We start from the raw sequence: 23,659 nt of genomic DNA, 5'->3' as shown, positions 1-23,659 counted from the left end.
TCCCTCAGCAAACTGATGGGGTTAGGGCAGGGCGGCCCGCTGCTGTCTGATAATCTGGGCTCATTCTTGAAAGTACAGCTTCACTGGGTGACCCCAATCTTTTTGTGTGGAGAAATAATCACCCTTGCCCCAAAGCCCTCGGGTTTCACCTGGGAGCCAGAGACTGGGATTGCTGAAAGCAGGAAGTTTCTGGTTTGTGAGTAAGGGGCATTGCTGTGGGTGTGCATCCTTGGTGGATGGGAATTCTAGCACATTGGGCGTGGGTAGGAATAATTTTGGTGATTAGTCTACTAAGGTATCAGGATTTCCCCACCTTTCCCAAGGTATGGATTAGGGAACTCCTACTTTCGCCCATTAAAATAAAAAGGCCCCATAGGAACGACAATATATAAAGGATCATTCATACCTTGGTGGAGACAAGTTTCTCAGTGGCTTTCCTGAATTAGATTTCTCTATGGAGTAGGGAGAGAGATCCTGAGGTCTGTTGACCCCTGTGAGTAGGGACAGAGCCCAACAAGAGGGAAAGAAACAAAAAGAAGAATGGCAGGGTAGTAACACAGAATTCGGCAGCTTCCTAGTACTGTGTCTGGTTTGGGGCTAGCAAATCCTGTCAGCTCTGTGCCCTCTCTGTTAGGACCATGCTGAAGTATTCCGTCCTTAGGACCGCCTTTGGGGACCAGAAATCCACAGCTTTTCCTCCTAGTAACCTAGCATTCTGGCCCAGGAGTAGGTCCAAGCAGGCCGAAGCCGTGGGCACAATAATCCCTCCACTTGGGACTCATCTCTTCACAATCAGTACAGCAGGAGCTTCATTGTGGCAGAGCCCCAAGCCATGGCAAGCTTAGGGGAGAGCTGTACCCGGAGTCTCATCGTGGGCTTTCCCTCAAGAGTTCCAAGGTAGAGATACCAGGCTGAGGTACTGGCAGCCAGAGAGGTCCTGGTCCAGCCACTGCCCCAGTCCACAACATCTCCACAGCCGCACGATGGCAGGGGGAGGCTCCTTGCTCCCTGTGTTCTAAACTGAACTGGGTCGGGGCTGTGCCTTAGCTCTATTAATAGCCCCCTAGCCCAGCCTGCTAGCCCCAAACCCGGATGCCAGAAGCTGTGAGTCAGCAGCTAAAAATAACGAGAGCAACTGCACCCAAACCCCAATGAGCAGCGCCCCTTGGCCCTCCACCCTCAAGTTTTTGTTAATCTCAGCCTCCAGTCCAGGACCTTACAGAGGTTAAGTGCGCCATAGCTGTCCAGTCCTCCTGGGAAGAGAGGAAGGATGGACGGTGGCAGGCTCAGGGCTGAGTGCTCAAGGCTAGGGACTAGGGGCAAGGGCTTGGGGCATTCCGGCAGAGAGTCTAGACTCTGAGGCTAGAGGACTGCAGCTGAGAGCCTGGGAGCTGAGAGGTGGAGGCTGCGGGGGTTGGAAACCCTGGATGTGGTCAGGGTCAGGTCGGAATGGGAGGGGAGGAAGAGGCTGCGGGGCTGCGAGGCTGAGCGACTGGGAGGGGACAGAAAAGTAGGGATGGGGGTGGGGGGGAGGTCCATGCTGAGAGGTGAGAGCCCGGCAGTACCTGGGCGCCCCAGAGCTGAGGCCGGCAGTCGGTCTGAGGGGCGGGATCGGGAACAGGGAAAACTACGGAAATGCAGCTTGAAAAGGTAGTGTGTGGAAGAGGCGGTCCAAGGCGGCGTGGACCCCCGAGAAGACTGGGACCAGGCAGCAGCCGCGGCGTGGGCTCCCGGAGCTCCTCCCACCTCCCAGCCCGTCGCACGCCGATGCCCCCGCCCACCGCGCCTGCTGCAGGCCAGGTATGTTGGCGTGGACGGCGGCCTGTGTGTCTCTGTGCATGTGTGTGCATGGCGAGGGCGGGGTGGCGAGAAGGGAAGGGGCGGGGTCTGGGAGGAGGAGGGGGCGGGAACACAAATTCAAATTAGCTTCGGTCCATCCCGAGACCGGAAGTGGCCGTGGGGCCTCCTGGGAGTTGTAGTTCCAGGGCCTGCCCTGCAACCGAGGAGGGTCTTGTCCCTAGGTGCCAGTGCCGTCCCCGGTCCCAGGCTGGCGAGAGAGGAGGAATTGAGAATCGAACCTCCCGACCTCGTCAGACCCTTAGTTCGATTTCCCTTCGTGTGGAGCCATGAACCGGGGTGAATGTGGGTGCGGTGGGGACTGAAGAGTCAGCCAGAGCCCCCTCCTGTCCTTGTGTTTGCCTTAGCCCCTCCCGCACTTCTACCAGACTCCTTATCCTAGGCCAGCTCCGCGCTGGTCATCTTAACTGTTTATCCCAGAGGCTCACGAGCAGCAAACATACCGGGGACCTTGCTCCTCGAGGGGAAGGTGGGCCCGGCAACCTGACCCTGCACGCAGCCCAGAGAAGCGAAAACTTGTGGAAATCGGACCTTGCCCTCGGGATACGGAGTCAAGGACACAGGTCCCCAATGGGCACAAGAAACAGGTAGCATTCAGCAAATACGTCACGGGTGACGACGGCGCGGCCCTCCTCTTGGGGCAGGTGACCACAAGGTGGAGCTACAGCGCAACTCTGCACAGCGCGCCTGGGCCGCCCGGAACGCTCCCTGTGGCGGCTGCTCTCCTGCTTCCCACTTGCAGCCCTTCATTGCCCCAGGTGGACCTCTTGCCACCTCCAACCCACGATTCTCCCCATGATGACCCCTCAATGTCATGTCACATGCAACCCTAGATGGAAGGTGCATCCTCCACCCAGCCCCAGCGCTGAAAAGATTAGACTGTGCCAAATGGGCATTCAATTCACTGAATAACCGATTAACGGACAGGATTCAGGAACTAATGTGTCTTGAGGAAAAGACTGTGCACAGCAAAAAGCCACCTGTAGGCACAGAATTACATGGCTAGATGGGCTCTTTGGCCCCCAGCCTCTAGGCAGGAAATCAGATAAATTGCATATGTCAGGGGAGACAGTGAATGAAGCCAGGTCAATATCTCCATCATCTTATAGTTCTCCAGGAAAGGCCGTTTTGTCATCTCCTTCAGTCTGTTCCAAGCTGTCCCGTCCCTGACACCCTGTGCCTTCTACACAAGAACACGTGAACACAGATCAGAAACATTCTCTTGGCAATCTCCTCGTCTCTTCCTCTGTTCTAGTTTCATTCGGGGAGAAACTTCTGGTGACTCAGTGTCTTCCTAACCACTTCAGGTCAAAATCCCAAGGGGAACAGATTCCATGGAAGCTTGGGGCATGCCACCATCTGGGCAGAGGGCCCTCATAGTTCAAAACCTCCTATTGGCAAAGTTCACCCCACGCCAACCCCACCAACATTCCACCTCGGCCATTCTCTCTTCCTCCTTGCTGTTGGCCAATGCAGACAGGCCTCAAACTTTGGCTGGTGGGGGTCCAGGACAGGGCGTTTACTCCATTATGAAAGCGTTGATCCTGGTCAGCAGCACTGCTGTTTCTAAGCCTGGGGAGAGGGGCATATAGGGAATGAGCAAGGGGAAGGCTAGAGGAGGAGAAAAATGAAGTGAGGGGAGAAAGTTCTTACCGGCTCTCTCTCTCTTCTTAGCACATCTCCTATAGGGAGAAAAGCTTCTCATTATGAGTTCAGCCAGCTTCAAGCATGACCTTTTGACCCCGAGTTCCCCCAGACTGCCTTTCCCAAAAGGTTCAAGCCAATTGGATATATAAGGAAGGGTCTAAGAATCTCTGAGGAACCAAACAGACCAAACCCCAAGCCCCAGGCAGCATTTATGAATCTGAATCAGCCCTACCACCAGGACCCTAGGGAGAATAAAGACCCAGAAAGCTGGGGCACAAAACACTCACCGTTGGAGGAGGAAGGTCCACAAAAGCAGCAGGATGGAGACACAATTGGTAATGATCCACATCAGTAGGTAGGTTTGAGGGGACTATGGGAATAGAAAAAAGCCCCTGTCAGTGGCCAGAGCGACCCATATACAGACACAGGTAGTATATGGGGGGAGGAGGGGCAATAAGTAAGGAAGAGAGGGATAGGGTTAAGGAGAAGCAGGGATGGGAAAAGAGGAGGAGGGGTGACAGTCCCAGAGCCCTTACAATAAGCCAGACAGGGTAACGCATCTGCTGCAGCAGCTGGCAGTCATTGGTGGTGACCGAATCCACCCCTGCACACCAGAGTAGGGAGAAGAGCCAGGGCTTGTTCACTACAAATAGGTTCACCGAGACATTATCTTGGTGCAGTGCTCTGTGGAGGAGGGGAAGAAATAGGGAACATCCAGAATCATGGCGTTCCAGGCATGGGAGGGAGACAGCCCCTCTCTGTGCTTGAATCTCCAGTGTCACTTCCCCAGAGCCATCAGTTCTGCCTTTGCATAGCAGCCCCTGACCAACTCTGTCTCCTGGTGGATTCCACCTACAGGTCTTAGCTTTGCTGTCTGGGGTCACACCAATGTGTCTCTCCTCTTTGTCTCGTGACATCCCTTCAGAGGTCTGAGGGGCAGTGACCACATTCCCCTGAGTCTTCTCTTCTCCAGGCCCAACAGCCCCAGTCACTTCAGCTGGGGCTGGGGACCTGGCTTATCATTCCCTTCCTCATAAAAACCTCTCTAATCTGACCTTACTCCAATTTACCTATGTTCCTTTTGAAGTTTGGAGCCTGCATCTGAAGGTGATATCCCGGGCAGGCTGGGACCAGCTTCGAGGAGAGCAAAACTCTTCCTGCCTTCTGGGCACTATGCCCATGTGAAGGCAGCCCAGGGTCAGGCTAGTTTTTGGCAGTGTCATTCATTATTCACAGTGTTCAATCAAAGCCCTGGTCTTTTTCACACATGCTCCTGCTAATGCCAGTGTCTCCCTCTCTTGTTTTTGTGCAGTTGAGCTTCTTTTGGACCCCAAATATAGGTCTTTGCATGTATCTCTGTTGCATTTCATCCTGGTACATTTGGCCCGTCATCTTGGAGTGCTTAGACCTTTCAGGGCCTCCATTTTCCCATCAGTGTTTTCATTACCAATTCATGCCTTTTGGAAACATGATCAGCAGTCGATGTTGACCAGGACAAGGCTAAGGGGAGGGCCAAACCTGATATCGTGTCTCCTCCCATGGTGACAACTTGGGGAAAGTTCCTTGAAATACTTAATATGATAACTAGGCTATCTTTCAGTCCACATTTTTTTCTATCTGACCACAAGGATATTATAAGAGACCTTGGCAACTGCATGTTTGTAAGTCTATCATGTTTCCTGGCTGGGTCAGCTTCTGGGGCCCAGCTCACATCTGGGACTCTCGCCTCTCTCCCCTGGATCCATCCTCTCTTGCACCAATCTCTTTGGTGTAGAATGAAAGCTAAAATCCTTCTGGTGGCCTACAAGGTCCTACCCAATTTGGCCCCTGCCTACCTCTCCAGCCTTGCCTTCCCCTCGCTCACAAGGCTGCTGTTCCTGTTCTTCTGCAGCTCTTCCCATTGTCCTCTCTTTGTGACCTGTCAGGTCTCAGCCCAGACACCACCTCTTTAACCACTCTTCCTACTGTGACCCTCCCTAGCCCCTCTCTCCCAATCTCTACTACATCTTCCCAATTTTTTTGTCTTCAGATCACTTATCACTATCCAATATGCATATGTTTTGTGCAGTGGTTTGTTGTCTGTCTGTCTCACCCCCAAAGCCTGCAATAAACAGTGCCTGACACATAGCAGGTGTTCAATAAATATGTGTTGTATGAGTGAATGAATGAATGGCCTTTGCCTTCCCAGCCTCGGCTCTTCCCCACCATTAAGCCTCGTGTGATCCCCTCAGCTCCTTTCCTCTGGCACTCACTTGATATCCAACAGTGGCAGGTCTTGATAGGGGAGGTTGAGAAACTGGGGCCTCTCAGTGCTGTGGCCTCCCAGATGTCCATATATCTGGCGCATTTGGGGGGCCCGTTGTTGGACATAAGCCCGATCTTCATCCGGTAGCCAGAGGACCTGTGGTTCAGGGTGGATAGGCATGAAGCTGGCGAAGGCCTAGGGATTCCGGGGGTGGGGACAGGGGCAGAGAGGTCTGACTGCGGATGGGCTGTATGAGCTGGGGTGGGGCCCTGGGGCGGGGGGAAGCCTCAGCATTATCATCATGGCCTAGGGAAGGCAGGGGAGAGGGGCACTAGGGAGCACTTGGGGTCCTGGCAACATCACCATGGCTTGGGGCACCCCTGAACTCAGCACAGTCTCCAGTGTCTGGTTCACAAAAGTGTCATGGTATGTATGGTTTCGTGGGGGGCGGCGCAGGTCAAACATGACAGAAAGGTTGTGGGCTTCAGCTTCTTTCAGTAGTTCTTTCAGGGCTGGCACTGTCTGATTCTCAGCGTCTTTCCGATCAGGGCCTGACAGCTGCTTAGCCCCCCAGAAGGGTCGCCTCTATAAGAAGAAGAAAATTGTTTCAAGACCAGAAGAAGCCTCCAGGCCATCCTCCCATCCTCATTATCTTCACTCATTACCCCCACTTGGTGTACAGCTTCGGCCCACTGCTGAGCCAGGGTTTTTCCTTTCTCCAAATTGTGGCCTTTTCTAGACCCTCTAATACCTTACTCTGGCCCCAACCTCCTATCCTCCCGGTTTCCTAACTTCCTCACTCTCACTACACTTGCCCTTGGGTCTCACGGAGACCTCTGGGATCTTGACCCATTGGTTTCCTCCCAATCCATCAGCCCCTTTCTGGCCACACCTACATCCCCTACCCATGGTCCATCCGCAGCTTGAACTACTTTTCCACAGCCCCGTCAACTCCTTTCCTGCCCCACAAATCCCAAACTCATTGAATTCTGCAATTGTCCGCCCCCTCCACCCCTAGAATCGGGGGGCAGAGCACACCACGTAGGCTGTTGGCACTGTAGTCCTATTTTTTTTTTTTTTTGGCGGTATGCGGGCCCCTCACTGTTGTGGCCTCTCCCGTTGCGGAGCACAGGCTCCAGACGCGCAGGCTCAGCAGCCATGGCTCACGGGCCCAGCCGCTCCGCGGCATGTGGGATCCTCCCGGACTGGGGCACGAACCCGTGTCCCCTGCATCGGCAGGCGGACTCTCAACCACTGCGCCACCAGGGAAGCCCTGTAGTCCTATTTTTTGCTCTCAGTGCCACTTAGCCATCCTTTTACTTTTTCTTGATTTGTTCCCTCTCCCATTCCTCCTGGTGGCTGTTCCAAACCTCTGCCACTCTCCTCTCCTCCCCTTGAAATCAACAGATGACCTTACCTCCTAGTCACTGGCATGGAGAAAGTGAGCTATCAACACTTATTAAATGTTTACTATGTGCCAGGCAGCATTAGAAGCACTTATGTGTATTAATTTATTTAGTCCTCCCGATAATCCTACAAGGTAGGTACTGTTATTATTCCCATTTTATAGTTGAGGAAAATGAAGCACAGAGACCCTAAGGAATGTTGCCTAGGCTCACACAGCTAGGAAGTGGTGAAGCCAAGATTCAAACTCAGACGTCCTTTACTCTTAAGCGCTCAGATATGTCTTAATCCCTCAGAATATGTATCCAACTGACGGGTTGGATTACGGGAGATTTTTCAATTTTAGGTTATTTCTCTGAAATTTTACTTTTTAAAAATTTTTTTTATAAGGAACTTGTATTACTTTGGTAATCAAGAAAAGAAAAACTAAACAAATTAATTATTCTTTTAAATAATTTCCATCACCTGCAGGATTGAAGTCCACACTTCTAGGCCTGGCATTCAAAGCCCCCGGAGACCAAGCCTCTGCTCCCCCGGCCCCCGGCCAGTCTCATCTCCCACGACTCCCATGCATTTTTGTCTCCCACTTCCACTGAGCCACTTTTTCATTGTCTTTTTTTTTTTCTTTGGCCTTGCCGCGCGGCTTGCAGGATCTTAGTTCCTCAACCAGGAATCGAACCCGAGCCCAGGCAGTGAAAGCGCCAAATCCTAACCACTGGATCGCCAGGGAATTCCCACTGAGCCACTTTTTGTTCCCTGGAAAGGTTTCTTCATATTTCTGGGCTTTACACACACTCTTCCCTCTGACCAGAATTCCCGTTCCCTGCCTTGTCCATCTTAAAAACTACCCTCACTTCATATGCTGCTCAGGCATCCTCTCCTGTGAAACCACTCCTGATCCTCTCCTGTGCTCCCCCTGCCCAACAGTGACCTCTCTCTCCTCTCTACCCAGTAAAGACCTTGCTCTTGCTGGAGGTTTCATATTCTGATAGCCTGTTGCCTAGGTGCTTTCCTTACTAGGAGGGAATGACCTGAGTGCAGAGATTGTATACCTGTCGCCCAACACGGGGCTCAGCAGACGCTTATCAATGAATGAACTCCACCCCTGAGTGCCCCTGCCCATGGCTGCCTCTTCCAGAAGGCTGTCCTCACCTGTAGGAACCAGGCCCCGGCATTGAGTCTCTTCAGCTCAGTCCAGGAGAAGTTGCTACTGTGGCTGTTGACTCGGTGTGGGAACACAGTGGCCACATCTGTGGTCCTGGTCAGGCGCTCATCATGCATGAGGAAGGGGATCCCGTTGGAGCTGAAGGCACAAGGGGAGTCAGAGGGCCAAACTCTGGGGCATCATTTCCGGAGCGTCCCTGCTGTGTCCCTGGGTTCGGGAGGGGACCCCGGCTTCCCTTACCTGACCATCACATCGGTCTCAAACACAACAGCTCCACATTCAGCTGTCTTCCGCAGGGACATCAGGGTGTTCTCGGGGGCCAGCTGGGAAAGGTGAGGAGGTGGCAGGGAAGGGTGAGAGCCTGGGAACCCACAGGCCTGGTCACAGCAGCCTAGAGGAGCAGACCCTCCCTGCCCTGCCAGCATTCTGCCCAGCACTCACCATGGGGGCCCCTCGGTGTCCCATCAGCTCAGGCTTGGGGGGTAAGTCTTTGGATTCCATGATACAGGCTGAGGAGATGAATAGGGGCACCAGGTAGATGGCCAGGGCAACTCCAAAAAATAGGAGAAGTAGCAGAATCTTGGGACCTGTGGGGAGTGGGGGACAGGCTATAGAGAAAGGACAGTGGTGGGCCCTGGGGACAGAAAGCAGAGTGCAGGTGCAGGGAACGGAGCAGCAGGAGGCAGAAGCATTGATGGCCAGTGAGGGTGTGTGAGAGGGTAGAGTTGGCACCTCTTTGGTGGATACGGTAGAAGGTATCAGCCACAGGCCAGGCCAGGAGAGTGATGCCAGCAACTGCTCCAATATGAAGGAATGGGGCTGTGGCCTGTGGACAAGAGCTGTTGAGGAGGGCTCTTCTCCCTAGAAGCCCTCCCCTTCTCCCCCTAGGACCTGACTTTTGAAGTTGAGAGCTACCTGGAGTCTCGGGGCACCAGGGAGCAAGCTGTGTCCTGGGGTTGGCCACAGGCGAAGGTTTCCCCCGCTAAGCCCTGGATACCAGCCACTCACCTGCAGTGACAGACGTAAGCTATGCCACTCCTGCCGCCATTGGACCTCCAGTCCCACAAGGCCAGCGGCCACAAGAAGTATAATGAGGAGCAGCAGCACCTGGGGAACCAGGGATCTTCATGTCAACCTGGGCTTGTGGCTGCCTGGGCTGCCCCTCACTCTGAAAACAGGACCATTCTCTTCTCCTGACTCAACCACTGTCCTTCTTTCACTCAGCACATATTTACTGGGCTTCAGGTCCTGAGCTCGTGCCCAGGGATAGAAGAACTGGCTAAGTACCGGGCCCAGTGTACCCCTCTCCCGCTTGCTCCCATACGCCCACTCTACCTTGTGAGTGGTGTGCAGGCACAGAGGCTGGCCACAGAGCCGCAGGAACAGGGCCAGGAGCTGGGGGCAGAGGTGGTGGGAGTCATGAGGTGCCAAGAGAGGGGCTTCCCAGGCTGACACCTCCCTCCTCCCCTCCCCTCAGTGGCCAGGGTGAGAACGACAGGGTAGAGCTGAGCGGGAAGGAAGGGCTAAGGTTTGACCAGCTGCTCCGGGACCCACCAAGAGCAGGGATGCGTATGTGACCAGTAGAGAGATGACCAGCAGGAATGCCGGGGACCAGTCCATCCAGTGTCCCCAGTGCTGGAACAGGAATCTATGGGAGGGGAGAGGGAGGTGTCCGAGTGGGGGAAGGGCAGCGATAGTAGCCTGAGGGGAGCTGGGCTGGGTGGCTCTAGGATGGGGGCTAGAAGGGAGTGAGGGGAAGCCCTTCAGGGGGTCAGGGGCTCCACGGACTGGGGAGACTTCACGGAGGGGTTTTCAAGGAGGCTGGGTAGGGGGCAAGCCAGGCAGGGCTGGGGATGACCGAGCACCCTGGAGTCCCGAGGTGGGGAGTAGGTTGACATGTCTGCTGAGGAAGGGGGTCTGTGACACACTCATTGAAGTTGTGCAGGTCATTGAGAAGGATGAGCACGACGTACAGCCAGCCCAGGGAGAGGAGAAAGGTGAGGAAGAGCAGGCCAAACCAGATGCATTCGCACTGCAAAGGGGCAGGAGAGAAGCTCACAGCCCATCCCCACTTCAGCTCAGAGTCCCCAACAGAGGGCAGCTCAAGGGGGCTTCCTGCCAGGCATGGGGGTGCTCTGCTTTTGCAGGTAGCTCTTTCCATGTTTGAGGGGATTTTCCTCCTGGGGAGAGAAAGCCCCTTCCTTCCCTATCCCCTCCCCTCCGCTGTCTCTGAACACACCTGGCCTTCTTATCCCCTCCGAGTGGCCTCTGCCTTGGACTTCTGCCCCCCCACCCCACCCCATCCGTACTTCACCTGGTTGGTTTGTGTCCTGTCTTTGGGGCATTTCTTCCAGTGGCAGCTATACAGGCAGTGGAGGCAGTGGGCCCAGACCGAGCAGCAGCCGGGAGACTCACCCATGGTGAGGGCCTGGGGGAAGGGACACTTGGCTATCAGGGACCCTGGCAGAAGGCAGATCCCAGCCTCCCTCCCAGTATATGTGAGGAGCCCCGGGAGGAGCAGAGGCCTGGGCCGCTGCTCAGCAACGGAGGTCACAGGGCAGGCCCCAAGTGCCAGATTGGATGAGGAGGTGAGCAAAGGGGACAGTTTCCGGGGTCTTTCTTTCCCTTTCATCTGCATATGTGGAAAGTCAGTGGGACACCCAGAGGTCTAGCCTCCTGGCAGGATATACACCCACTCTCTCCATCTCCTCCCCTTTCAACAGCATCCCTATCTGGGGATGGAGAGGTTGCCTGTGGTAGGGACTCAGGAGAAACTTCCCTGGGGGTGGGGCAAACACGGTTTAGCAAGTTGAGGCAGATCTGGCCAAACTTCAGGCGGCCCCGTGTTGAGGCTTCCACCATAGAAGCCAGGAGTAACCTGAAGGAGAGGCACCAGGACTGACCTGGGGCCGAGGGAGGCCTGGCTAGTGGCTATTTGGTCAGTTGCTATGGATACAGAGATTGCACACATTACAAAGCTCTGAACTGAAAGATTCTCTGTCTCCACCTCCCAGGGGCAAGGGGGCACTACCAATAAGAGGAAATCTTGAGGAGAACCGGTTGCCTGGGTCACTCCCTACCTTCTGAAGGAAACTTTTTCCTGCCTGCACACACCTGGAACGTCTAAGCCCTCTCACCCCAATCCTGTCGTTTCTTGCCCAGTCATCCCCCAACCTCAGCCAGGAACCCAGTCCCCGCCTTTTCCTTCTCAGGGGCCCCACCCTCTGAGGACACTTTGGTGAAAGTACAACAAATACAGGGCAAAGGTGTGTATGGGGCCTGTGGTTGTCTTTGGACCTTGTCCTTTGAGGTCAAGCTGAGTCCAAGCTGGCTTACTGATCCCCAGACTAGGCTGGGTGTGTGATTTTGATTCTACATGAGAAGGTGTGGGATTTGTGTCAGCATTTGTATGTGCATGCGCACTAGTGGCTGTTAGTAAAATGGGTTTCTAGGTGATTTGGAGTATGTAAAGGAGCCCCTGGATACACCCAAAGTGGGTGTGGTCTGAGGAACATGACCCCTTGCCTTGTCATCTGGGCTCCCCTGAAGCTGTGGAGTCTTTAGGGGTTGCACAGTGGCTGAAAGGAGGGTGTGGCTGCTCCTGAAACAGCCCTTCTTACCCTCTGCTTGCCTTGGGAAAGGAGGGTTGGGGTAGGAATGGAAGTTAGGGGGCTGAAGCTGGGGGGAGGGAAACCTCTCCCCACCCTGACACCCCTCCCAGGAAAAAGCCAACCCAGAGGGAGGTCCCCTGCCTCTTCCCATGCTGGGACCGAGTGGTTGTAGCCTGCCTCGGGCTCCAGCCATACCTCGGGTACTGCCTCTGCACCCCGGACACTGCCGTCCAGGGTCCCACCTCCCTCCAGAAGCTGTCTGTAGGATAGGGTCAGGATCTGAGCAGCCAGAAAACTCCAGTCAGGGGAGCTGACCAGGGGTGCTGCTCAATCCCTGGGCCCAATCCCTGCCGGCAGGAGCCGGTCTCGGCCCTGCCACTCCCGCCTGTGGCCCCCAGCCTTCCCGAGCCCTCACACCTTTTCTCAGCAGCAGGTCCGCTCTGCTCTCTGCCCTCTGCTGTGCACTGCACTGTTTCCCAGGTCCTCTCCGAGTTGTCAGCCTCCTCCCTCTTCCAGGCTCAGCCCCCACCAGTCAAACAGGTGGCACTGTTGCCACCTACAGGAGGCTGTGCGGGTCCTCTCCCAAGGCCTGCAGCTGCTCTGTTGCCTGTGGTGCCCGTGCCTGGTCGGGTGGGAAGATGGGAGGGGGGAAGGGGGAGGGCGAGCAGATCTGCTTCTTTACTCGCTGTCGGTCAGGGGGCTTGGGGTGAGGAATTCCTTTGTGCAGCTTTCCCCATCCCTCTGTCCCTCCTCCTGTTCTCTTAGTCACTGCTGGGGCTTTGTCCCGGCTCAGGGAGGCGAGGGCTGAGGGCTGAGGGCGCGGGTGGGCGGGAAGCTGGGGGGAGGTGACCACACAACTTTGCAACTTGGCAGTGAAGAGAAGGGGCCCAGCCAGCCCCCTGGAAGGGGGTGTGTATGTGTGCAAGGAAGTCTAGCATCCAGTCTCAAGCTCCCTGGGAGGATAGCCTTAATTCATCAGCCTCCCTTCCCTCTTGGGATCTTGCTTCTGCTTCTGCAAGGTGCATCTAGAAGGGAACTCAGAATTGCATGCCACTTCTTGTTTCACCCAGTTTCTGGACCAGGGGTCTCCGTGGGCCTTATGGGACCTGGGTGGTACTAGCAGCCCTTCCCTTTCCCCCCTCACCCCAGAAAGGAGATGCTCATTCAAGATGTGCTGAGATTTGCATCTTTTTCACTGCTTTGACCCCAAGGCATCTACCATCTCTTTCCAAGAATCATTTGAGGAGTGTATAGTGGTATGGTCACTGGCTTTTGGAAGATGAATACACATAAAAGACACTTACCACACCATCAGCAGGGGAGGGATGGCCAGCAGGCCATAGAGTCAGCTCAGTGCTAAAGCACAGGGCTCTGGGTGGGCCAGGGACTGGGGGCTGGCTTGATTGACCTTCCCTCTCAACCTTTTGGCTGAGGCAGTGGCTCGATGCCTGGGGGCTAGTGCAGTGTTGGTGGGAAAGAATGTCTTCTCTGGGGATAAGTTCATTTACCCCTCCCCCAAACGCACTGGATTTGGAACAGTGAGAAGGAAGACCTGCTCTCTTAGGCCAAGAGCCTGCCCCCTCCTTCTCTGCCTTCCCATTGTATCCAGAGGCTCTAGTTGGCAATGGCAAAGGCTCCCTTGCTCCCTCGGCATTAAAATGCAAAGAGAAGCAAGGCTGCTTGCTGGCAGGAGGCCAGAAAGGGCTGCAGGGTCACCTAGTCCCGAAGGCTTCGCTCTAGGCAGGTTGTCCTTCAGTTTCCTTTGCTTGGACTCTGTTGGATTTTGGAGGAGTCTTGGCTTTCATGTGCTAAATTCTGGGGTGTACTTTGGGAGATTTGTTTGGGGCAGGGGGCTGGGATTCAGAATGCATGGATATGACGCTCAGGGCTTGTGAACTCCTGAGAAGGCTGCAGGGCCAGGGCTGGCTCCCTTTTTGCCTTAAGCAGAGATGAAGAACCCAGATGCAGAGTGAGGAGTAAGCTGTGCCCATCCTCTTCCCTTTCAAAGGAGGAAGCAGGGTGTAAGTGTAGTCCTGTGCGGGGGCTGGGCAGCAGTACGATCCCATGCCCAGGTGACTCCAAATCAGGCCGCAGGCTGTCAGTAATGGCCATCACTGCCGATCTAGAGCCAGCTAAGAACTTCTGGTGTCAGACCTGGGTTCAAGTCCTACTAGCTCGATTACTCGTTAACTTTGTGACTTTAGTGAAGTGACTTAACATCTTTGTATCTCAGTTTTCTCATCTGCAAAATGAGACCTATTCACCTTGAACTTTTTTGTGAGGAGCAAATAAAATTGTGGCAAGCACATGGAGATGCTTGGTAAATATGGTCCCTTCCTCCTAAATCTGGAGGTCAGGCAGCCTCTACAGTGAAGGTCAGGCCACTGGCCTTGCTAGCATTATTCTAACCTCCTGAGATAACAGAGCAACATGAAGACACATGACTTGCTGCTCCATACTCCCCTCAGGGGATGAGGGCTGCTACAAGGCAGTGGGGCTTGGGCACTTGCACTGACTTTCCTTAATAGCGTTCCCAGGGGCGGAGGAACACAGGTTGAAATTGTATTTCTCCCGCTAGCACAGAAGACTCTTTCCAAACAGCAGATGGGCTAAGATTTATTTATTTACTTAACATTAACATTTAAAAAGATTTCATTTACCTCAGCAACTTGAAAGACAATTGATTGTACTATTAAAACACTTGAAATTTAGAGACAAGAAAGATCCCAGCGCCATTCTGGAGGTGGCGTGAAGATCTGTGCCGGGCCTCCAACCTAGGCTAGGCTCTGCCATGAAACTGAGATAACCTAAAGATAAGACAGCCTTGGTCTCATTCCCACTGGGACACAGCCCTAACTGCTCATGAGTAAGAGACAGCTAGATTGTACTGAGGACTGGTTCCTCATGAGTCATCAGGAAGGTCAGTTGGTTCTGTCTTCAGCAGGTAGCTTAGCACCCTTCTGGAGAGGAAAGTAGTCGTCAGGGGCTCTGGACACGAAGTTGCCAACATCCAACAAAGGTTCCCTCTTTTTCAGTAACGTGCTGTTCCTTTTTTCAACAGCAAGAAACCTGAAATCAAGAGGAATCATGAAAAAAAACCCCTTCTGGCTGCAACCTGAAGGCATCTCCCAAGCCAGACCGAGGCAGATATGATGAGTCCAACTTCAGTGGGCCTCTTCTTCAATGGGGGAGCAGCCAGAGAAGAAGCTGGTATTGCTGGCCAGAGCTCGTTTCTTTTTCTTCCCTGGAGCTTTATTTTCTTGGGATTCTGTTGCTACATGTTTTGACTCTGGGAGGCCAAGGGAGGAGGCACCTGGAGCCGTGTTGTTTAATAGCACCTGCTCCACATCACACATGTCTTTCAGGATCTAGGAAGGACAGAGACAGCTATATGACTAGATCTGGGGTAGGGACAGAGGCTCAGCGCAGCCTAGCCACTACAGATGTTTAGCACACTCCCAATGGTATGAGGTGACCCCCCAAATAGCTCTGTTGAAAAAACCAGACTCTAGCAGATGCCCGGTTCCCAGTTCCCAGTTCCCAGCAAGCTGATTGTACCTTTACCTCCTTTTCTCCCACAGCTCTCTGTCAGTGCTAATGCTGAGACGGACGCTAATACATTTGGAAACACCTGGCTTTTAGCCACCTACCTTGCTGTTGGGAGTGGCACAGACAGGGTTAAAGAAGCTCAATCCTGGGGTCACCTCTGTGGGATCCTCCAGTTTGAAGGAGCCTTCAGAATCCCGAGTCCGCTCAACAGTGCCCAAGCTATCCTGAGAATCAGACAGGGATATTAGAAATTCAGCTACTAGGGTTACACAATCAGTCTGCTCCCCTTCAGCCAGTGAGGTACCAGCTCTGAGGGCCTCATCAGTCAGTGTAAGCAGGTCTTAGGGTGACCCTGCTTGGGGAGGTCATAGTGCTCAAAGGCAGCCTCTGAAGGCAAAAGACTGGGTAGGAGAGTAGCACAGGACACATCATGAGGCATGGTTTAAAACAAGGCTGAGCCTTGGTCATTTCTTTGATTAATCCTCTCCCCTCCCCAATCTATAATATACTTTTTAGCATTTCTACAGAGTGTTGCCTGTATTGGTCTTCCTTTCAGAGAGGAAGCTGAGGCCAAGAGAGAGAAGTTGCTTAGGTAACAAGGCTACTCTGTGGTAGAGCTTGGATTAGAATTATAGCCTGTTGTCATGGAAACTGAACTGGATTAAGAGTCAGGAAGCCTGAGGTCTAATCTTAGCTGCCATGACCAGCTGTATAATATCACACCCAGTCACTTAAGCTTATCTCTGGGCCTTAGTTTCCTTCTCTGTAAAATGGCAGTATTGGACTAGATCAGTGGTTTTCCAACTGAAATTCTAAGAGGAAACTCGATATATAAACAAGTAAAGAGCAAGTTGCTTTGGTTGGCACGGGGTCAAACTGAGCTGGGCCACACTCCTCTGCCTGGAAGCACTTCCATGGAGCCACTATAGGACTCTAGAACCCAAATTGAGAAAAGCATGGACATAGAGAATCCTGAAGGTCCTTCTGCAATGCTACTTCTACAGTTCTTAGCCTGACCTCTAGCTTGCCACTTTAGTCCTCTAATGATTACCTACCTCAGAAGTTTTTTTAATGGACGACCCAGGGCAAAACTGCACCCATATAGATGGTTAAGAAATGCACGGTGAACTAGTCTTGCTAAAATTCCTGTGTATCACACAGAGAGCAGTAGGAATGAGCTTTTGCCGTGGGCACAGGTAGGCATAAGGCAAGTTCGGGCATCTGACCTGCTTGGTGCTGCACTTCTCAGTACACATTTTATTTCCTTGAGTCTGCTATCCCTGGGAGCAATGTAAGAACAATTACAGTTAACTTGGCTCAGAACAGTGAATATCAGAAAGACCAAGTTCCTGTGGGTCTTTTCCTAGAGCCATGGAATAGCTGGTTCCCATGGAGAAGGTCTAAGTAACTAATGTCTCAAGATGTCAGAAGGATTAACTTCCTTCCTGGAAACTGCTACCTCAGCACGTGGCCCTTACAATTCCAGCTAAGCCTCTGGACTAGTTTGATCCTGCGTGGCTGTATGCCTGTAAATGCTTGCTCTACTGTTCCTTGCTTGTGCCTTAGACACTGTACAGAAATTTTACAGCCAAGGCTAGGGGTGGGGAACTGCATATCTGGGAATCTCCTGGGAGAGGCTGTGGCTTCTGAAGGGGTTGTGTGGACAGGTTAGCAGCAAGGAAGAAGGACTGAGAAACGAAATGTCTTTTTCTGGTTGCAGAGGGAAGAAGGGTGGGAAGGGCTGTGCAGGAGACTGGCTTTCAGGAAGGAAGGCAGAAGAAAAGGACAGAAACTGCTGGGAGATCTGAAAGGATGGTGAGGGACGACAGCACCGATCCTACCTTGCCTTGCTGACGGTTCCTACACTTTGTGGGGTCACAGCTGCAGTCCACGCCACAGTCCAACTTCTGTCTCCTGCACCCGCACTGCTTGTTCCCACACCAGCCCTTGCAGGAACACTGCAAAGCAGGTTTGTAGAAAGACACATTACTGAGTCAGAAGACTAGGTTTGAAGTACCTTCCCTTCATTCTCAGGCCATTCTAGAAAAACTGGAAAGTACCATCAACTTTACTAAGCTTCTATCTCCTCAGTCCTCTCTTTAGTGAAACAATGATCACCAAGAACCCCCATAGGTTTTCTAAGAACAAGTCATGCCACACTTTTGGGATAGTATACTTGAAAGATGGATTGGATGGATACCATAATAATGCAGGGCAACTGACAAAGATCCTCATGGTGATTTTATGGCCAAAGTGAAGAACTATGAGATGAATGGGAGTAGAATTAGGCATATTTAAGGACTGAGTATAGTTGCTCAGTATCTTTAGATCTACCCAGCTGTACTTTCATCCAACTCACATTTCTACAGTTTGTTTAGTGTCAGCCTGGGCTTTGTCCTCAGCAGTTTAATCATTCAACATTTTAATAAATCACTGATGATATGAAATAAAATCATTTACATTTGTAGAGCACTTTACAGTTTCCGAGTACTTTCATATATAGAAATGCAAAATCTCATTTGAATCTCATAGCCAGTCTACAAGGTAGGCATATTTATCAGCTGTAACAACGACACAAAGCTGGAAGGATGATTAATATGTAAGATAATAGGATCACAATTCAAAAATATTTTGACTGGCTGGAATTATGGGCTGGAAGCAGACAGAATAGTTATAACAGGGATAAATGTAAGTCTGGCACTAAGTTCCCCCAAATCAGCCATATAAATGTAATGTTGGGTGGGGGAGATCTGGCTTAAAAGTAGTTTGGTGCAGGGAATTCCCTGTCGGTCCAGTGGTTAGGACTCGGAGCTTGCACTGCCGATGGCCCAAGGGCCCAGGTTCAATCCCTGGTTGGGGAACTAAGATCCCACAAGCAAGAATGGAGTCCGCCTTTCCACAGAGCTGGAACTTCTGGCTTGGGGTCTCTTCCCTCCGCCGTCACTGAACTGCCCCAGAGCCTGAGCGGAGGGCGGCCTCACTGAGGCTGCCGGCTCTGGAGGGGCCCCAGCAGCCAAAGCCGCGACAGTCCCGGGGACCACGGGCCGGATCACTCATCCTGGGGTAAGCCAGCTGCCATGTCATGAGGACACTCAAGCAGCCCTAAGGAGAGATCCATGTGGCAAGGAACTGAGGCCTCCTACCTACAGCCACATGACCGTGTGGATGACAGGCTCTTGGTGCTCCAGCCAGGCATCAGGGCTGTGCCTCTGAGGTGGGAGAGCCAAGTTCAGGACACTGCTCCACAAGAGGCCTCCCAGCTCCACGTAATACCAAACGGCGAAAATCTCCCAGAGATCTCCATCTAAATGCCAAGACCCAGCTCCACTCAACGACCAGCAAGATACAGTGCTGGACACCCTATGCCAAACAACTAGCAAGACAGGAACACAACCCCATCCATTAGCAGAGAGGCTGCCTAAAATCATAAAAAGGCCACAGACATGCCAAAACACACCACCAGATGTGGACCTGCCTACCAGAAAGACAAGATTCAGCCTCATCCACCAGAACACAAGCACTAGTTGCCTCCACCAGGAAGCCTACACAACCCACTGGACTAACCTTAGCCACTGGGGACAGACACCAAAAACAACGGGAACTACGAACATGCAGCCTGCAAAAAGGAGACCCCAAACACAGTAAATTAAGCAAAATGAGAAGACAGGGAGACACACAGCAGATGAAGGAGCAAGGCAAAAACCCACCAGACCTAACAAATAAAGAGGAAATAGGCAGTCTACCTGAAAAAGAATTCAGAATAATGATAGTAAAGATGATCCAAAATCTTGGAAATAGAATGGAGAAAATACAAGAAACATTTAACAAGGAGTGAGAAGAACTAAAGAACAAACAAACAGTGATGAGCAACACAATAAATAAAATTAAAAATTCTCTAGAAGGGATCAATAGCAGAATAACTGAGGGAGAAGAACGGATAAGTGACCTGGAAGATAAAATAGTGGAAATAACTACTGCAGAGCAGAATAAAGAAAAAAAGAATGAAAAGAATTGGGGATGGTCTCAGAGACCTTTGGGACAACATTAAATGCACCAACATTCGAATTATAGGGGTCCCAGAAGAAGAAAAGAAAAAGAAAGGGACTGAGAAAATATTTCAAGAGATTATAGTTGAAAACTTCCCTAATACGGGAAAGGAAATAGTTAATCAAGTCCAGGAAGCACAGAGAGTCCCATACAGGATAAATCCAAGGAGAAACACGCCAAGACACATATTAATCAAACTGTCAAAAATTAAATACAGGGCTTCCCTGGTGGTGCAGTGGTTAAGAATCCACCTGCCAATGCAGGGGACATGGGTTCTAGCCCTGTTCTGGGAAGATCCCACATGCCGCTGAGCAACTAAGCCTGTGCGCCACAACTACAGAACCTGCGCTCTAGAGCCCGTGAGCCACAACTACTGAGCCCACGTGCTACAACTACTGAAGCCTGCGTGCCTAGAGCCCATGCTCCACAGCAAGAGAAGCCACCACAACGAGAGGCCTGTGTACTGCAACGAAGAGTAGCTCCTGCTTGCCATAACTAGAGAAAGCCCACTCACAGCAATGAAGACCTAACGCAGCCAAAATAAATAAAAAAATAAATTAATAAACAGTACTTCTTTAAAAAAAAAAGAAAATAAAATTAATTACAAAGAAAAAATATATTAAAAAAATTAAAAGCAGCAAGGGAAAAACAACAAAAAACACAAAGGGATTCTCCATAAGGTTAACAGATGATCTTTCAGCAGAAACTCTGCAAGCCAGAAGAGACTGGCAGGACATATTTAAACTGATGAAGGAGAAAAACCTACAACCAAGATTACTCTACCCAGCAAGGATCTCATTCAGATTTGACGGATAAATTAAAACCTTTACAGACAAGCAAAAGCTAAGAGAATTCAGCACCACCAAAACAGCTTTACAACAAATGCTAAAGGAACTTCTCTAGGCAGGAAACACAAGAGAAGGAAAAGACCTACAATAACAAACCCAAAACAATTAAGAAAATGGTAATAGGAACATACATATCGATAACTACCTTAAATGCAAATGGATTAAATGCTCCAACCAAAAGACATACACTGGCTGAATAGATACAAAAACAAGACCCATATATATGCTGTCTACAAGAGACCCACTTCCGACCTAGGGACACATACAGACTGAAAGTGAGGGGATGGAAAAAGATATTCGATGAAAATGGAAACCAAAAGAAAGCTGGAGTAGCAATTCTCCTATCAGACAAAATAGACTTTAAAATAAAGACTATTAGAAGAGACAAAGAAGGACACTACATAATGATCAAGGGATCGATCCAAGAAGAAAATATAACAATTGTAAATACTAATGCACCCAACATAGGAGCACCTCAATACATAAGGCAAATACTAACAGCCATAAAAGGGGAAATCGACAGTAACACATTCATAGTAGGGGACTTTAACACCCCACTTTCACCAACGGAAAGATCATCCAAAATGAAAATAAATAAGGAAACACAAGCTTTAAATGATACATTAAACAAGATGGACTTAATTGATATTTATAGGACATTCCATCCAAAAACAACAGAATACACATTCTTCTCAAGGGCTCATGGAACATTCTCCAGGACAGATCACATCTTGGGTCACAAATCAAGCCCTGGTAAATTTAAGAAAATTGAAATTGTATCAAGTATCTTTTCTGACCACAATGTCATGAGACTGGATATCAATTACAGGAAAACATCTGTAAAAAATACAAACACATGGAGGCTAAACAATACACTACTTAATAACCAAGAGATCACTGAAGAAATCAGAGGAAATCAAAAAATATGTAGAGGGCTTCCCTGGTGGCGCAGTGGTTGAGAATCTGCCTGCTAATGCAGGGGACACAGGTTTGAGCCCTGGTCTGGGAAGATCCCACATGCCATGGAGCAACTAGGCCCGTGAGCCACAACTACTGAGCCTGCACGTCTGGAGCCTGTGCCCCACAACAAGAGAGGCCACAATAGTGAGAGGCCTGCGCGCCGCGATGAAGAGTGGCCCCCGCTTGCCACAACTAGAGAAAGCCCTCGCACAGAAACGAAGATCCAACACAGCCAAAAATAAATAAATAAACAAAAACAAAACAACAAAAAAGATACACATAACTGAATATAATACATTCTTTTAAAAAAATACGTAGAAACAAATGACAATGAAAACACGACAACCCAAAACCTATGGGATGCAGCAAAAGCAGTTCTAAGAGGGAAGTTTATAGCAATACAATCCTACCTTAAGAAACAGGAAACATCTCGAATAAACAACCTAACCTTACATATAAAGCAATTAGAGAAAGAAGAACAAAACAACCCCAAATTTAGCAGAAGGAAAGAAATTATAAAGATCAGATCAGAAATAGATGAAAAAGAAATGAAGGAAATGATAGCAAAGATTAATAAAACTAAAAGCTGGTTCTTTGAGAAGATAAACAAAACTGATAAACCATTAGCCAGACTCATCAAGAAAAAAAGGGAGAGGACTCAAATCAATAGAAATAGAAATGAAAAAGGAGAAGTAACAACTGACACTGCAGAGATAAAAAAGATCATGAGAGATTACTACAAGCAACTATACGCCAATAAAATGGACAACCTGGAAGAAATGCATAAATTCTTAGAAATGCACAACCTGCCAAGACTGAATCAGGAAGAAATAGAAAATAAGAACAGACCAATCACAAGCACTGAAATTGAAACTGTGATTAAAAATCTCCCAACAAACAAAAGCCCAGGACCTGACGGCTTCACAGGCGAATTCTATCAAACATTCAGAGAAGAGTTAACACCTATCCTTCTTAAACTCTTCCAAAATATAGCAGAGGGAGGAACACTCCCAAACTCATTCTACGAGGCCACCATCACCTTGATACCAAAACCAGACAAGGATGCCACAAAGAAAGAAAACTACAGGCCAATATCACTGATGAACATAGATGCAAAAATCCTCAACAAAATACTAGCAAACAGAATCCAACAGCACATTAAAAGGATCATACACCATGATCAAGTGGGGTTTATTCCAGAAATGCAAGGATTCTTCAATATACGCAAATCAATCAATGTGATAAACTATATTAACAAATTGAAGGAGAAAAACGATACGATCATCTCAATAGATGCAGAGAAAGCTTTCGACAAAAGTTAGCAACCATTTATGATAAAAACCCTGCAGAAAGTAGGCACAGAGGGAACTTTCCTCAACATAATAAAGGCCATATATGACAAACCCACAGCCAACATCGTCTTCAATGGTGAAAAACTGAAAGCATTTCCACTAAGATCAGGAAGAAGACAAGGTTGCCCACTCTCACCACTCTTATTCAACATAGTTTTGGAAGTTTTAGCCACAGCAATCAGAGAAGAGAAGGAAATAAAAGGAATCCATATCGGAATAGAAGAAGTAAAGCTGTCACTGTTTGCAGATGACATGATACTATACATAGAGAATCCTAAAGATGCTACCAGAAAACTACTAGAGCTAATCAATGAATTTGGTAAAGTTGCAGGATACAAAATCAATGCACAGAAATCTCTGGCATTCCTATACACTAACAACAAAAAATCTGAAAGTGAAATCAAGAAAACACTCCCATTTACCATTGCAACAAAAAGAATAAAATATCTAGGAATAAACCTACTTAAGGAGACAAAAGACCTGTTTGCAGAAAATTATAAGACACTGATGAAAGAAATTAAAGATGATACAAACAGATGGAGAGATATACCATGTTCTTGGAATGGAAGAATCAACATTGTGGAAATGACTCTACTACCCAAAGCAATCTACAGATTCAGTGCAATCACTATCAAACTACCACTGGCATTTTTCACAGAACTAGAACAAAAAATTTCACAATTTGTATGGAAACACAAAAGACCCCGAATAGCCAAAGCAATCTGGAGAACGAAAAACGGAGCTGGAGGAATCAGGCTCCCTGACTTCAGACTATACTACAAAGCTACAGTAATCAAGCCAGTATGGTACTGGCACAAAACCAGAAAGATAGATCAATGGAACAGGATAGAAAGCCCAGAGATAAACTCATGCACATATGGTCACCTTATCTTTGATAAACGAGGCAGGAATGTACAGTGGAGAAAGGACAGCCTCTTCAATAAGTGGTGCTGGGAAAACTGGACAGGTACATG

General features: G+C 50.1%; 3 protein-coding genes across 13 annotated transcripts in view; all 3 read right to left on the bottom strand.

Annotated features, from left to right (window-relative positions):
* DLG3 (discs large MAGUK scaffold protein 3) overlaps positions 1–2,613 on the bottom strand; it is a 65,617-nt gene extending 63,004 nt beyond the window's left edge. For 2 of the 4 annotated variants that reach the window (XM_033849857.2, XM_033849859.2), the window contains exons 1-2: positions 1,566–2,613; positions 407–491 (exon numbers count right to left, since the gene is read on the bottom strand). The gene's annotated coding sequence lies outside the window, so the exon portion shown is untranslated. Of the gene's footprint in view, positions 1–406; positions 1,492–1,565 lie in introns of those variants that run through there. The other 2 variants (XM_073799040.1, XM_033849858.2) reach the window with 2 other exon arrangements.
* Positions 2,614–2,786: 173 nt separating this feature from the next.
* GDPD2 (glycerophosphodiester phosphodiesterase domain containing 2) lies at positions 2,787–12,457 on the bottom strand. 5 transcript variants are annotated; one of them, XM_033849865.2, is made up of 16 exons: positions 12,347–12,457; positions 10,633–10,746; positions 10,184–10,350; positions 9,873–9,966; positions 9,654–9,713; positions 9,327–9,425; positions 9,051–9,144; positions 8,760–8,905; positions 8,559–8,641; positions 8,306–8,456; positions 6,113–6,334; positions 5,757–5,905; positions 4,041–4,188; positions 3,792–3,874; positions 3,511–3,539; positions 2,787–3,429 (listed from the first exon to the last, which is right to left on the bottom strand). In XM_033849865.2, exons 2-16 carry the CDS (start codon positions 10,735–10,737, stop codon positions 3,377–3,379), a joined length of 1,683 nt encoding a protein of 560 aa, XP_033705756.1. In that variant the 5' UTR covers positions 10,738–10,746; positions 12,347–12,457; the 3' UTR covers positions 2,787–3,376. The 5 variants fall into 5 exon arrangements, 4 of the variants coding, with proteins under 4 accessions (XP_033705756.1, XP_033705757.1, XP_033705758.1 ...); XM_033849866.2 differs by having other exon boundaries at positions 10,247–10,350; XR_004524535.2 differs by lacking the exon at positions 4,041–4,188.
* A 2,075-nt stretch (positions 12,458–14,532) lies between these two features.
* The window catches only part of KIF4A (kinesin family member 4A), a 127,116-nt gene continuing 117,989 nt past the window's right edge, over positions 14,533–23,659 (bottom strand). For 2 of the 4 annotated variants that reach the window (XM_019949067.3, XM_019949068.3), the window contains exons 29-31: positions 17,320–17,436; positions 15,580–15,702; positions 14,533–15,297 (exon numbers count right to left, since the gene is read on the bottom strand). In XM_019949067.3, coding sequence (XP_019804626.1) covers positions 15,094–15,297; positions 15,580–15,702; positions 17,320–17,436 — 444 coding nt within the window. In that variant the 3' untranslated portion in view covers positions 14,533–15,093. Of the gene's footprint in view, positions 15,298–15,579; positions 15,703–17,319; positions 17,437–23,659 lie in introns of those variants that run through there. The other 2 variants (XM_033849104.2, XR_004524376.2) reach the window with 2 other exon arrangements.

This window comes from Tursiops truncatus, chromosome X, assembly GCF_011762595.2.
Source record: "Tursiops truncatus isolate mTurTru1 chromosome X, mTurTru1.mat.Y, whole genome shotgun sequence".
Classification (NCBI taxonomy): Eukaryota; Metazoa; Chordata; class Mammalia; order Artiodactyla; family Delphinidae; genus Tursiops; species Tursiops truncatus.
Note: the sequence above shows the minus strand (reverse complement) of the source record. Positions and strands in the feature narration are given on the sequence as shown.